This window comes from Varroa jacobsoni, unplaced genomic scaffold (assembly GCF_002532875.2).
Source record: "Varroa jacobsoni isolate VJ856 unplaced genomic scaffold, vjacob_1.0 scaffold_1031, whole genome shotgun sequence".
Taxonomy (NCBI): Eukaryota; Metazoa; Arthropoda; class Arachnida; order Mesostigmata; family Varroidae; genus Varroa; species Varroa jacobsoni.
The window spans coordinates 15107-30399 of NW_019213933.1; the positions used below are offsets into that span (position 1 = coordinate 15107).

Genomic DNA, 15293 nt, shown 5'->3' on the forward strand with positions numbered 1-15293 from the left:
ATGCTCTCATGTATAGAATAAGGTATATCGTTCTTAGGCAAACAGTACGTGCCGGTGAGTCGTTTCGTAATAGGTAAAGCATCGCGAACGCCTGAGAGAAGGACCTCGATAGGCAGTGCTCACTCATTACGAATGCTCTACTCAGTGACCAAAATTCATGCAGTTCGGTCTGCTTTTTCATTTACTCTATTATAGTATAAGGTTTTAGACAATATTCTAAATTACAATCGAGCGACGGGAAACATCAATTGCCCTCCGGAAATTTTACGCTAAAAGGGAAAAACCTAATTTTTGTCGTATTTTTACATCACAATCACTGCTACCTAAGGGCGTACACGATTTTGTAAGTCGCCCTGCTTCTGACAACGTCCGTACACTTTCCATTAGGAAGATCTCTATTCGACTGATCGCTAGGACGAATTACCACATTTCACCCTGTTTTGCCCCCACTGATTTGCACCTTCTGCACTGCGGAGTAAATAGATCATTTATCACTCACTGGATAACAGGCCTAATGTTTATTGCTATCCTTGGCGTTGTTATTAATAAGTCGTGTTACCACGGTAAATTCAGAGCATGTTAGCTAAATATATCCTATTTATATTGTTGTAAGTGCTATTGAGTTATATAGTTTAAGGTGGAGGTAATTATTTCTGGTCCTTTATTGTACAATAATAGTCACAGTCAGCCGTAGACAACATCGCTTTCAGGGTAGAAATATCCCATACGTGATAAGATTTATATCGTTGTCAGTCAGGCAAGCGGAAACGAGCCTGGATACAGTCAATTTCAATTTCGTTTCTCTATGATTTATTCTATTCTGATGTTGTCGAAGCTGGAATGGTAAAAAAAGCTAACAAGATATAAATATCTTACTATAATATAAATATTACATGAAAATTCACTAGAGAAGCTCGGTGTAATAGTGCCGTCGTACATACGGGGTTTCAGCACGCCACACCAGGTAAGTTCATGTTGCACGATCAGACCTGTAACATACTCGAGTATTGTGTTATGCTGAAGCCTAGATAAAAATGGAATGGATGGATATCTCACGTTTCGATTCATTATTAGTAAAACAGAGTGAGTGAAGGTTGTAAAGGGTGCGCTGAGATCTGTTTGTAGAAGTGACTATATATAGACATAGTCACAATTACAATTGCATTGCGATAGTAGCAGTTATACGGAACGATAGACGTCTGACGTCGATCTGTGTTTATCATTAGTACAATTCATTACTGTTCTGGACAGGTCTGGATAGTAGGTCGGCTGGTTTGTGTCTCGAAAGGAGGCATTGTGGCCTGCGTCTTCTAGAACTTCGCATTGGTAGAATATAGATTGGTTAGGTTTTTATAGGTCTAGTGTATAATGAATGTGTTGGAAATTGGCTCACGCCCGAGTAAAAAGGAATTACTCTGCGTATTAGTTAGACAAATTCGCTTGACTTGTTCTATTTGTCAAGTATTATAACATTTTCGCATGGTGCTAAAGCCAGCAGCAACGATGCTACGGGGCTGTGTCGCTCCTAAGATACGATTGACGAGTAGTCAAAAATCATAAAAATAGAGGTGGCATTTGCAATGAATTGGACACATTGATAAGAATTGAGGCCGCCCTTTATGGCCTGTAGGTGCGTGGTAAAATGCCAAATGCTCCTTGGGGCATCAAACGCCATTGGAAATATGTTTCTGGCCGTCCATTTTACCGTCTCTCTCTCTCAATGTCGAATAGGCATGCCTCTTCCCTCCGATATGGCCGGTGACTTCCGGCCACTGGTTCACTTCTGCTACAAGTTCCTGTTCTTAGATTGTTGTTGTTTCAATCTTACGCATCGTCTATCAAGCCCAATAAACTTGTATGTAGTTACTGTATGGTAGTAATAAGGACGAAGTATCCGTATGTTTTTTTTTTAATTCAGCTTTATCTATATCTCACCATCAGAGAACTTATGTGTAGAAAAGAAGTTTCTCGCGCTATGTGCTTATATGGTTGTAGACGATGACTCTGCGAAGTATACGTGAAGATAATTGCTACTGGCGTATTTCTAGCGTAATGGATTTGCGGAAAAAAGAAAGTCTTCACATGAACCAAAAAATTTTACCAATACACGTTATTATCTGTCACTTACTCCAGCTGGTGACTATCGAAACGTTGGGCAAAAACGAGCGTCTTCGTTATCGATAATACGTAAAACAGAACTATGCAAGTAAATAATTTCTTCTTTATAAGGACAGTCAGAGAAATTGTATGAGAAGGTACTAGAAAATGGTCTAGGGAAGAAGGGACAAAGACCCAATGGCACATGAGCGCCATCGGCGGCCGCACTTCATAATGAAAATGACAGCGGCTATCAACATTACTCCGGTATCGAAGCAACTTCGCGCATTGGGCAGGTCGTGATCACCTTGCTTTATCAGTGGAGGATGGGCATGGGATGCCCAGTTGCCGCAGCAGAACTTCATAACCCGGTCTCGGAATGTAGCCCAGTCATCGCCTACCCCCGGCCTGCCTGTCACCAGTATATCAGGCTATATTAACCCGTGAACGAATGGTGAACCACATAATAATCTGTAGTAATTCTCATTGATAAGAATTGTTCTATAGCGGGGTCATACACTATTACGCCGGCAGTCTTGGTTGCCATCGAACTAGCATCGATTTCCGTAGCTAGACACATTGAGCGCCTTAATAGCGTGCATCATATTAACGATGTCTATCGGTAAAACGTTAAACGACGCGAAGAGGTGGCGGCGCCAACAATGGGAGATGCGAGTTCATCATGATGAGTGGTGCAGTGGTGTCTTTATATAGATATATATACATATATATTGGTCTTTAACACGGAGGACGCTACTATATGTATCTCTTGAATTTATTTGCTATGGGAACTCTCGGACTCGTGAACTGCCGCCTGTACTTTATGCATTCTATTATGAATAATTAGTTTGAGTATTGTGATATCAATGGTACTACTGATAGAGTTGTATTGAAGCTGTCGATCGATGGCACTTGTGAGCGCTCATGAAGCGCTGGCGCTACATCGCCAACGCCAGTAAAACGTTTGAGCAAAGGAACATGGCGCCTCTTTCGCTTTTTTTCCGTTTTTTTGTTTTTGAACTTCACTGTGTGGTCGGTGAATTTAGCGTGAGCGTGTTGTCGGCATGGATAGCGTATGTTTTTTCGCACATTGATAAGAAGGGCCTTCAGTACCTCTTCAGTTTGCTGAAAAAATGGGGATTGAATCAGCGATGTTGACGGCACTGCCTACGACTGAGGTTGGGGACAGTACGAGTTTGATGTAGTCAACGTACGTGCTTAGCTAAAGCTAAACGGTTCGATGTTCATCTAAGTTACGACAGTGCGACAGGTCTGTGCAGGTGGCCGGCAAAAATAAGCGGTCACACACATTCTGTTAGCGGAAGAACACAACGAATCACATTATACTGTACCCACGTAAACAGTGTAAACATAAAAGTAACATGTTTTGGCGCACATCTGTCGAGGTAGGCCAGTTTCTACATCAAATTGTATATATATATATATATAAAAGACTCTACAGTACTTAATGGGTCGGCTGTCATGGGGGTGGCCTGAATCCTCATCGAGCGTAAACATCAGCTAGTTTCTTTGTAGACAAGCTAACTTATGAGAACTGGCAGCCTGTTATTATATAAAATAATAGTAGTGGCGACGTCAGCAATAATTACCTAACTCACCCTGAGGACAAAAGCCAATTCGGATTGAAGGACTTCTTTATGGAAAACTTCTACAGCATCTGTGTGGATGGCTGCAAAAGCGGACTGATAACTGGATGTGGTGTCACAGTTTGCATCGTGATAGAATTATCTATCTGTGGTGTGATACCAGTGATTCTGCAGTATGATGGGAGTGGTGTGAGATGGCTACCGCAACGTTTGTTTTCTTTTCTCTGCTAGCTAGAAGCGGATCCTTTGTTGAATTTTGGCCTGTTTGCTAGTTAGCGGGCTCACTTCCACTGGCTATCTATTAGAACCACGATGCGACACTGCCTTCCGCTAAGGTTGATCTAGAATCTTGTTTGGTGTATCTTGTCGTTCGTTCGTCCCCATAGCTGTCTGCTTTCTTCTTTTCTCACTGGCGGCGACGGAGACGATGGCTGTAGTAGCAACAGCAGAAGATGACATTATTTAATCATCGTCGTTTGCTGAAAAGTTGCATTTTTGCTTGTGGTCATTAGTTGGCCGATGCGCGCTGCGGCTGCGTCCCCCGACAATTCCGTATACGAGAAGGTAAGTTACGGGTCCAATGAAGTAGTGCTCAGGTTACTTGCAACACTGTTTCTACTATAAGTGTGCCGAAGACCCGGCCCCGACGGGCCCACACCACAACCCGAATCTGAAATAAGTTCTTGATAAGTTTTATATATATATATATATATATATTGCTTTAATAGGCGCATCGAACGAATGGGGAAACAGGAAATCTATAAATGAGATCTATAAACTATGTGCAGAGAATTAGCTTGAACTTTTATAAGTTCAAAGATTAACTAACATGTAGCTACACCCTGTTTGAGTTCGGTCCCGGTTCTGGGATTTAAGCTAAAGGTAAATTATTCGTTAGATCTGGATGAGGTGATTGGACGATGATTATACAAAGTATATAAAGTACTACGTAATGCTGTTTAGCTGAAGCGATTACAGGAGCACTGTATATTACGCAAAGAACTGTTCCAACAAATGGTCATGGTCAATAAAGACGTTTTTAGGAAAATAGGAATTGATTATATCGAGCGAAGATCGGCAATTCTGCACTCACTTGCTTGATCAGCTGAACTATTACCTAAAGAGCGACATACCTTGGCTACTTATCGAAGGTGATGAGCGAGTGTTTATCGGGACTCTGCAGTTTGTCGCTCCAATGGCTGTGTTCGCGCCCCCCGTTGTAGCAACTGCCCCTAAATATGAGGCTGGTACCCAGCCTTCTAAGGTCTGGTCCACGCCCCGCACGTACCACCATCCGGCACATCCCACTCGCATAACCTAAATCGAACATATCAATTATAGACAATTTACTTGAGTTTACGTATTAATATATCATACGACCCTAATCAGACATCGGAATTTAATCAGTGTCTTGGTTCAATCGTGACGTAATGCAAGAGCGATAAATTAGTGACGCGCTCTAAATGTCAGCATCGGCTTGTTGGGTACGCTGACTTCAGTAAAATTCATAAACGAATAAATATAACTTAATACGGCAGCTAGTACGAAATAAAATTGAAACGTATAATTGACTTCATACATTTTGTTAAAAAATGTATGATAACATACAGCCTTTTATGTATGATACCGTTTTTGAAACACGTAAATGAAAAATATGCAGGTTGCCAAGCTTTGACAGACCCACTAGCCATGTTACATCGCCAATAAACATACTATTACATACACAACTCGTATATTTCGTAATTTCCATAGTTAACCATCTATAGGTTGCTATGCATTTATCTTTCAAGATAGATAATTAAAAACGAGAACGTATTATGTACCTGTACGGTCTGTCCTTCGCATAGCGACGCTTCACCAACGTCAACTGCTGAGTAATCGCCAAGGGCTAAGTATAAATGCCCCACCTGCGAGGGTGGTACAAACAGCTCCTCATCATCATCCTCGTCGGAGCGGAGATCATCAGTTGACCAGCCGTCCTCAACGTCCGAATCGGCCCTTCGCCGTAGAGCTGGCAGAGTCGCGCGTCGGCCCAGCGGACTTTTCTGCTGGGGCCCCTCACAGCCGGGTATCGCTCGACAGTCGGCTGACGATTGTAGGTTGAATGTGAAGTTCGGCAAGGCGGACAGTGACGAATTAGAAGAATAATGCTCACCGAGACCAAGTGAAGCTGTCGGCGTTGAGATGGGAGTGCTCTGTAGCGAATGATGCCGCTCCCAGCCGCCAAGAGCGGAGAAGGCCAGGTGACCTGGAACTCCACTTGTTGAATTAGGCCCACCGATCGTGTTGTGTCGCATCGGTCTAAGTTGTAAGAAAAAAAAAAAAGGATAAAAAACACGACGGAAGGACGCACAGGAAGATGGAAAGAACAGAAGAGATCGCAAATATTAGAAATGTCATTGTTGTTGAAGGGCTTGCTAAGTAAGCGCACGTATCCAGAAGAGTATTGATCGAAAATGTTGCACCTGCCTTATTTACCTGGGGGGGGGGGGAGATAGATACTAGATACAAGAGTGGATAATATCGTAGCTCTTATAAAAGATAGATATCCGTAAAAAAAAAACGTAATAGAAATATCTAATAATTTTTCTGTTATGAGATAGTGACTAACTATTGCTCCTGATTTATTACATTTTATATAGAAACCAGCTCTCAATTTTTCTCTCACTCCTTAATTCATCTACGATTTGAGGCTATGTACCGATGGTGTTGTATTATTGGTCGGGTAGAAATGTACGAAGATAATTCAATGTATTTTCGTGAATTTTCGTCTTTGAGTAGCTCGAATTGATGCAACAGGACGCCTTTGAGAGCTCGTAGCCATTGTTCCTTAACCTCCGCTGTTGGTGCCTGGATAGTAAACACCTGCGACCGACCGTGTAGCCATACCTCGAATTTGCGCTTATCACCACGTCCTTTCAAGTTCTCAGTTAGACCTATCTGAGATGTCTGAAACGATATAAAATAAAGAAATTGAATACAGTAAGGCTCAATGAGGACCCTGTTCAGGCTTCCGGGAATATATTTTAAATAGTAAATTATGTATGGGACGTAATTGCAATTCGAGAAGTCATCACTTCTATTACACAAAATATGCTTTTCCTTGGAGTAAATATCTTATGACCGTATGAGGCGTCTACCCGAACCGGCAAAATTTTCATGTGAAAAAAGGAAAAAATGTACACAACGTTTTGATAGGAATGACATCATTTTGGATAGGGAAACGGTATTGCTCAGACAGTTTCAGATTTAGGATAATCCTCCCCTGTAAACTAAACAAAAAACATACCTTGAGAGCGTTTTTAAATGCATAGGATAGGTTCTCATCTCGTCCTTGCCTCTTGGTGAAAAGAACCAACTGCTCGTAGAGAAAAATGTACCTTCGCGAAGGTTTAAATCTCAAATCTTTCACTGACCGTTCTCTCTTTTTTTCTTCCATCCAGACATTGAACGGCCCTTGTAATAACAACTTCCCATAATCAGACAAGGAGCCCTGAAAGCGAACGTCAGCAACAGGGACGAATACTGGTCAAATGGCGTTATCTAGTTAAACAGTATTTCCATAGGTTAGATTTAGAAGACCAAGCAAACGTCGTTCAATCGTTGTTTTAGCTAAAAAAAAACTTACATAATCAACTATACAATATGTATTGTACGTACATGAAAGCCTGTGATAGAAACTTGATGCATAGAGTCGTTCACGTGTCGAAGCACGTCGAGCATCGTGTCTACGGCTTGTTGCAGCTGTTGTGTACTCGCGGACGCGTGCTGAAGACCCGGCAACACGGGGATTGAAGCTGCAGGGTTAGACTCCGAATCTCGTAGTGAAGCGTCGTCTCCATGAGCAACTCGTAGTGTCGCGTATTTAAGTAGATCCTTGAGCAATAACTGGTATTTAGTTATACGCTGTACCGGTTTCAACAGATACGCATCAAGGGGCAACTTGTGCTGAAGTCTTCGTTGGCACTCCTGAAAAGGTGCAAATCATAATCATCATATGACAACATATGGTGACAATAGCAGGATAAATCTGACAATCAGCTTGAAATTCCATCATCTCTCAAACCGCATTTATCAAAATGTTCATAACATAAATCAGAGGAGATTAAGGACAAGGTACTAGCGATTTACGTACTCGTATATATATAAAAGCTATACTGATTGTGGATGCCTACCTTGAAGAAGGCATCGTCATTGGCGCATTGCGCTCTAAGCGCTTCGGAACGGGGCTTATTCATGCAATAGACACTATACAATTGATGAAATTCCTCGCTTCGCTGTACGAAACATTGTCCCACCTGCTCAGGTGTTGTCTGGCACCTGTAATATGAAAGGTTACTCATTGAAATTATTTCTCTATAGGAAGTTCCTAATCAAATTAATGTTGAGAGTAACAAACGTTGCAGAAGTCGGACTCGGCTTTCTTACCAGTCATACTTTCACTGGCCCTGTCGACTTGGGAGTGAGCTGGCAATCGGAAACGACGATGATACAAGTAATATGCAACAAGATAGGCGAACATTGTCAAAGCCGCCCGTCATTCTAGACTTCGAATAGGAGGTTTTGTTGGACCGTCCATATTCTATTTTTTTTTACCTTTTTTGTTGATTGGGTAATTTCCTTTCAAGTTTATTTTTACGGCCTTACGCTCAACTCGGATCGAAAAGTCAACACGTGATTAGAAAACTTCTTCAATATGAAGTTTGTTTCTTTTTGGCAAGACGGCACACCTAATTCTGGCGGACACTCGCGAAAAGTTACGAGGGCTAAATAAATAACATATTTACCTATTGTCCCCGAAATAAACACTGTGGTGTTTCACAGTGAATTTTCTTTGCAACCCTACTATTTTAACATGTATCGCTTGATAATATGACTTGTTGAGATACTTATCGCCTAGACAATGGTTGGCCTATGTTTAGTGGTGAATTTGTACTTCAAATACAACAGCGTCTCTTTTTTCCTTTGTACGGAGCATTTTCTAATTATTTAGATTTTTCGAATTTTTTCAATAGATATCTTGTTTATGGCTACCCACCTGAGGTTGTGTGTCGTCTCGTGAATTTTATCTCAACCCAGATAAAATTGGCTTAATATTCGTTATTGACTGCTGTAGTTGATTGGTTGTATCTGCCAATTTTAATTGCTGACCACTGAAACGAACTTACCCTTGAAGGTCGCCGAGGAACACATCACGGTGGAAGGCAAGTATGTCTGCCATGTTGCCAAAAAGCACATCTGCACGATTCACAAGCGGTGGAGGAATTAGCGGCTTGAGTTCAGCATTTGACATTTGTTTCTGGTAGCCCTCGACGACTGAATTCAGCTCTGCTACATAACTCTTCTCCGTTTCAATTAGCTCTTGCATGACGTGACTGTAAAAGCGTTTCAACATTAAAGTACAACAGAACAGAACGTTTTTTATAGCAAGAAACGTCTGAAGCATGCTCAAACAGCAGCGAGAAGAAGCAGTATATTTGCATGGAAAATTATATTAGAACCAAGGGAACGATTAAGTCAAAAGTTGTTACGAGGAAGTTGCTCTATATCAGCCCTCTATTCAGTCCAGCAAAAACCTAAGCCTGCAAACCTGAGCGAACGCTAACTAGGCTGATTACGAAACGTATAGCAAAAGACATGAATTAACAATGGTGCTACTTGAAATCATCCTACATATATGTGAAAAGTTGTAAACGTAAGTTTAACTTCAATGACAATATGTGTTCATATGATCGTCTAATTTGATAAGCACACCGATAAAACTGTATATGCGTAAATTCTATAATAATGCATACAACGATGCATAGACATACAATGTTGTTTAATTTCTTTTTTGAACAAATTGATTCTGTTCTGTTTTCGAGGGTGCCTCGTTGAATCAATCGGCATGGAACTTCAAATGGATAAACTAACGAACCCTTGATACTTGATTTTATAAAAAACCAAATAAGCTGGCATTTGGGCACATTGAACAACCACAGATGTAATACTACGCATGTTAAGAAGAGCCTCAAGCTGCATTTTAGGACGCCACAAATATCACTGATCTAAGAAAATCAAACGCACCATTGAGGTCCATATGGGCTAAGCTCATTTTAAGGCTCTCGTTAGACTGGCATAGATGCTCGACATTAAATCTCACCTATATGAATGCATATTGGTATTGTATGTATAGAGTCCTTTGGCAACTCAATTTCATATATTCAAGTAAAGTGTATATTGTAGAACATCGTGAAACGCGTCCCTTGTAACTTCTGTGGGGGGCAAAATTTTATTAGTCGTCTATAGGAAACACAGGCACAAGTTGTTAGTTTGGTAGTTACCCCCGTTTATCATCTTTAAGCTTCTCGGTCGGTGAGGTGAGTGAGGCGCATGAAATTTCCAGCGGCAGCTGCACCTCAATCTGAAAAGTCGAATCAATGAACAAGTATCAAGCAAATATTAGCGAATGCCTCTACTGTGTCTTAGTAATTCTAGCTATTACTTCATGACGTAGTACAATATGTCATGAAGTAATAGCTGAATGTGGCCATGTACGAGTTTTGCTACACATTTGCCCAGGTTACCTTAACAGTTTCCAGTGCCATAATGATCAAAACCAGGTAACGAAATGACAAGCGAAATGTATAAATTAGTTTAGCAACATAACGTTGAGAACGTTGACAACGATGGCGGTGAAACCTTACCACGATACTGGGTTGAAGTGCATGTGGGTTATTAGATGTGGGTAAGTGGCGTTAGATGGGTTACAGATGAAACTGATTGATGTTATTAACTAATTTAGTAAAGCCAGTTGACCAAGAACTCACCTGCTGTTTTATCATCTGAACACCACATAGACTGATTGACACATACATATAATACAAACAACAGCTAATATCCATATGAGCATAGATGTCAATGTAAAATGAGCAAAACGCAACACAAATAACAAATAATAAAACTGTCATGTCTTTATTATACAAATACGATTTTTTATCATTTATGTCGTATGTAACAAATTTTATGCCATCAAACAATGATCGCCGCTTCATGTTCGTGAAGTTTCAGGGTCTCACAAGTTACTGTAGATCAGCAGGCAGGAAAGTAAGTAACTTCGTGAAGCCACAGTGAAAAATGCTCTATGATCATCTCCAGTAGCAAAGTTTGTTCATCTTACATCGATGGGAACTACGGCAATTATCCTATAATCTAAAATATACCTGCTTTACGTTGAGGTAGCTCGCTATGATATACTAGGACTACAAGTTTATTACGCAGAAGGGACCGTGCAGATAAACGTGATAAACAAAAAAAGATGATAGGTAGTGACAATGAATGCTTAATAAACGTCTGACAGAATCATTTGTGTATAAATTGTTTATAAATACGAATAAGGACGAAAAATAGCGGAAGTATCGCCAACCAATAAATAAATCATGTATACTAGTAAGTAAGGCGTTAGTAAGTTTGAAATTTTGCAATTTCTATCTATCACTTCAAACGTGGGTTCGTTTTATTAGAGTTGCGTGATCAATAAAGTGGCGACGCTCTTCAGTTTATTGATCCGTGATATACAGAAACATATTAACAACAACACATAACCTCAGTGATTGAAGGCTCAGTTCAACAGAGCCGGGAGGGAAGGGGATCAATGAATTGTTTTTGTCCTCGATCTGTTTTTTGTTAGGTTGAATGTCGCCTTCGAGGCCTCCATGAATCAAGCGAGAGGACAGACAGCGAGAAGGCTCTATGCACCTTGCTTTTGAGAGATGAACGTGTTGACGACGTTGGACTGCCTTGTTCCGAATCCTTCTTTACGTCCTTGCTGCTGTCCTTAGTTGCTGTGTTGCTTGCGATGTCACTACCAGAATATGCTGGCGTTTCGGCGGCAGTAGACTTCGGGGCGGGCCGACTAGCCGCAAGCTTTCGAAAAGAGGCTTGCCTATTGATGCACATCATTCGAACGTCATCTATGCGCTTCAGTACCTGTGTCAGACAGCACCACGAATTTAAAAATGGCACAAGCGAAATAAACAACAATAAAAACAGTGTGTGATTAAACGTACTTCTCTGGGCTTAGCGACTTCACAAGTTTATTAGGCTAGAACGAACAACAAAGATAGAACACGTTACTGATTCACAGAATGTGCTTCACAGAGTACCCAACGGCGTGATACTTAGAGTGGAAAATTGAGAATTATTTGAAATGGGAGCTCGTGCACATGACAGTTGCTTTTGCGTGCTTAACTATCCCATTAACAATGTTGCCCATTAATATCCATCGCATAGTCTATGATAGCTCTAAATATCAACATCGTTTTTATAGTTACGACGCGCCCGATATGATTTAAAGTGATTAAGATTGCATAAAACAAGACGTTGAGTAATCAGGTCAACCTCACAACAGCCTTCAACAGACCCCCCTCTTTACAGAGATGAGCTGCGCTTAGCGCCTAATTTCCTTATCGTCTCTCGAAGCTGCCTTGTTCCCATATCCTTGGGGAAGTGATTGACGTCAACTTTTTACCTCGCTGCCTCTTTAACAATGTCTTTGTGTTTAGTGCTAACCGCCTTCTCCTCTCACTCTTTTTCATACAAGTCTCGTCGGGTCGACCATGCAGGCCTCAGCCTCCTCCAACACTTACCAAAGAAGGGTCGCCAGCGTATGTGGAAGTTATCCGTAGCCTCGATGCTAAAGTTTTTCTCGTTAGAAATTATTTCGTTGGAAGCTTTACAATTCGAAATTTCATAACGCGAAACAAGTAACTAGCCGTATATTGATATTATCTTAAATTAAATTATTTAAATATAATAATAAATTAAATTAAATCCGCAAGCTCATGTACCTTGAGGGGTGTCCGATTCGATATTATGCCGGGTATTAACTGATGCGCACTCAATAATAAGATAAACGCAGCCACATTCACATTGTTTAGTATACTTCCAATAGCAGACGTCGATATGAGCCGCAAAATGTTACTATTGTTAATACTTTCAGGCAAAGTACTGTTGATAGATATAATATAGTTTCTGTGTGAGTAACAGTCAAGGTGACTTTTGATCAAGTCACCTTGACTGTTACTTCCGACACAAAACTTGATCGGACAAAAGATATGCACATGTTTGGACAACATCAGTTGGATAAGCTGAATTGGAAATTGTGCTCATTGTATCTGGTCTGACAATTGAAAAACTGGTGTTTTCAGATACGTAGAGAAATGCATAGTCGGGCTCTAGCAACAGTTACTAAGAAGCTTTTTGGTGACCCGAGTAGGACGTAAAGATATACGATCCCTGGAGACAATCGTGCTCTCACAGGTGCATTTCCTGCCTCGAGGGATCGTCGCCAAAGTTGAGATTAAGAGCTAGCGCAATCGTAGGAAAGATGGCCGGTTTGCTCCGACTGTACCATACAGAGGAGGAAAGGTAAAAGATTACCGGCTGCTGCTCGCGTGACCGTTCCCGTCAAAACCTTGAAACTTTCCAATTAAAAAAGGCAGACAAATTAGGGGGAATTTTAAGGCTTATCTTACACTTGCCACAACGCAGTAGACTCCGGCTTTGTATCAGCATCGAGTACCCCAAACTAGCTGGCTCGGCTAGCTGAAAAGACCCTTGCTAGGTAAAGTTAGGTTAGTGGACCGAAAGTCCCGACAAGTCTCACGATCGGATAGCCTGCGACACCGGCGTGTGTTTGTCGTACTACCCTCCTTTCTCATTCCGCTACTACTCATTGTTCTCCTGCGGCCCTACCCTTCTTCCATGGTGAAAGCCCCACGTATTGTAGCAGTGACCGTTGGATTAATGACGATTCTTCTGACTGGCAATGCTCCGAATGGATTAAAGTCTGCATGTCTGACAAACGAACTAATTCCTCTGTTTTGTTCTTGCTTTCTTGGCGCCGGCGACTGCTAAGGACTTCTGGGTCCATCTGATCTTTCTGGGTTGGCTGCTCAAGGCAAGCGATAGTAGATTCAATTAGCTTGATAAGCTCAGTCATTTTCTTCGGCGACTTTGCTTCTTTGCAATGGCAAAATGGAGGATTCTTGGGTAACGTCGTATTCAGCCCATTCAAACAATATGGTGCTTGTATAATCAGAGAAAGTTTTTGCGGGAATCAGAGCCAAGACATGTACACCGTTCGGAAATTTCAGCTTTGATAAAAGCAACAGCACCGGCAGAAACGGCTGTAGTACCAAAACGAAACCGACTAAAGTAGGGAATCGGAAAACAGGTTAAAAAAAAACACGACGACTCAGTTTCTTGTCAATTTCTTCGCCGTCCATTAATTCCTCTCTCTATGCATTGCGGCCGATGCGCTTTAGCGTCCCCTCCGACTCCTGTATCCGTCCAGAGATCTCCTTTGACAGTTTTTTTCCATCACCTACATAATAATCGCTTGTTTACTTCAATGAAAGTAGCAACCATAATAAGCACAATTGCAAAGTAACTCAAGAATTGAGCAGTGACGGCGCGTGCATTGGGAAACGAAGGCAATCCCGGAATTAGCTAGCGGCCTCCATAGTGCACCGTTTGTGGTGCACTAACAAAATGAAGTAGCTCAGCGTTTACGAAGGTGCTAAGCACATATTGTGAGAGAACCGGGCCTGAAACGAATATCCCGCTGCCCTTCCGAATCGAATATAGAGAAAGTTAGCAGTAGATGGCCCTCAACAGGGGATGCGATGGAAAATTGGTTAGTAAAAAAATGTTTAAAAGCAACTATCCACATCCGTTGTCCTTTGGCTACATGGCATCTATATCTCATTTGCTGTAGTGTCACCGATACCAATAGCCAATTGGAAGAATCGAGTTCCACGTCAAAGGATGGGGACTATACACATAAACAAGCGCCGGCTAGTCTGTAGAATAAACTTCGACAACTTTTCGAAGCTATCAGAACATTAGGACGAGGGGATAAGTTGTTGACTGTAGGCGAAACAAGCTCTCTCTCTTAAACGTAACTGTGCAGTCGTCAACCTGTCGTTCTCGTCATACGCGAAGGCAAAGAAAGTTTCAGCGGAGAATTGCTTTCTGCGCTACTCTGAATACTCTTGCTAAAATCATTCCGAAATTACCGTTTGATCTATTCCTTTTGTACACCTACGGCCGGTCGGTCCGTAACAATAGCGATTCTATATACCTTTATCTACAATACGCAAAAGTGTTCCTTTTTAAACATCTTACAGTTATCATGTTTATTACTTAGAATAACAATTTGGTCGAGGCTCAGTCGAACGATAATATTTCTTACTGACTTATTGTCACTTAACCGAATAACCACTGAGTAACGCGTTGAAGATGTACGAAGTTTTCAATATAAATGTTGCTAAAAGTCATGGTAGTACTAAAAGGTTCAACTGAGATAATATAAAGGGGCAGAAAATGACAACTACCATTTCGGTGAAGAAAAGTTAGGCAAATGATCATTATTAAGATGTTTAATAATGGAACTATAAGACGAATCACCCCCATGCATCCTTGTTTCACTCAGTATGAACAAGATACACGATCTTTTATCTGTTCCTAAGGGCCATTGGGCTCCCTAACGTCTGTATTCACTTCTCGTACCACGAGTCACATGGAACTTACGCACCGGACTGGCGT

The 15293-nt window shown here is 41.3% G+C and overlaps 1 protein-coding gene across 1 annotated transcript in view; it reads right to left on the reverse strand.

Moving 5' to 3' along the window:
• Positions 1-6: 6 nt before the first annotated feature.
• The window catches only part of LOC111265950 (guanine nucleotide exchange factor DBS), a 155049-nt gene continuing 139762 nt past the window's right edge, over positions 7-15293 (reverse strand). Inside the window, exons 13-22 of the mRNA XM_086970739.1 lie at positions 11442-11672; positions 10028-10107; positions 8873-9079; positions 7880-8024; positions 7365-7673; positions 6994-7197; positions 6406-6653; positions 5528-6005; positions 4838-5021; positions 7-4374 (exon numbers count right to left, since the gene is read on the reverse strand). Of these exons, the coding sequence (XP_086826865.1) occupies positions 4274-4374; positions 4838-5021; positions 5528-6005; positions 6406-6653; positions 6994-7197; positions 7365-7673; positions 7880-8024; positions 8873-9079; positions 10028-10107; positions 11442-11672 (2187 nt within the window). The 3' untranslated portion in view covers positions 7-4273. The remainder of the gene's footprint in view (positions 4375-4837; positions 5022-5527; positions 6006-6405; positions 6654-6993; positions 7198-7364; positions 7674-7879; positions 8025-8872; positions 9080-10027; positions 10108-11441; positions 11673-15293) is intronic.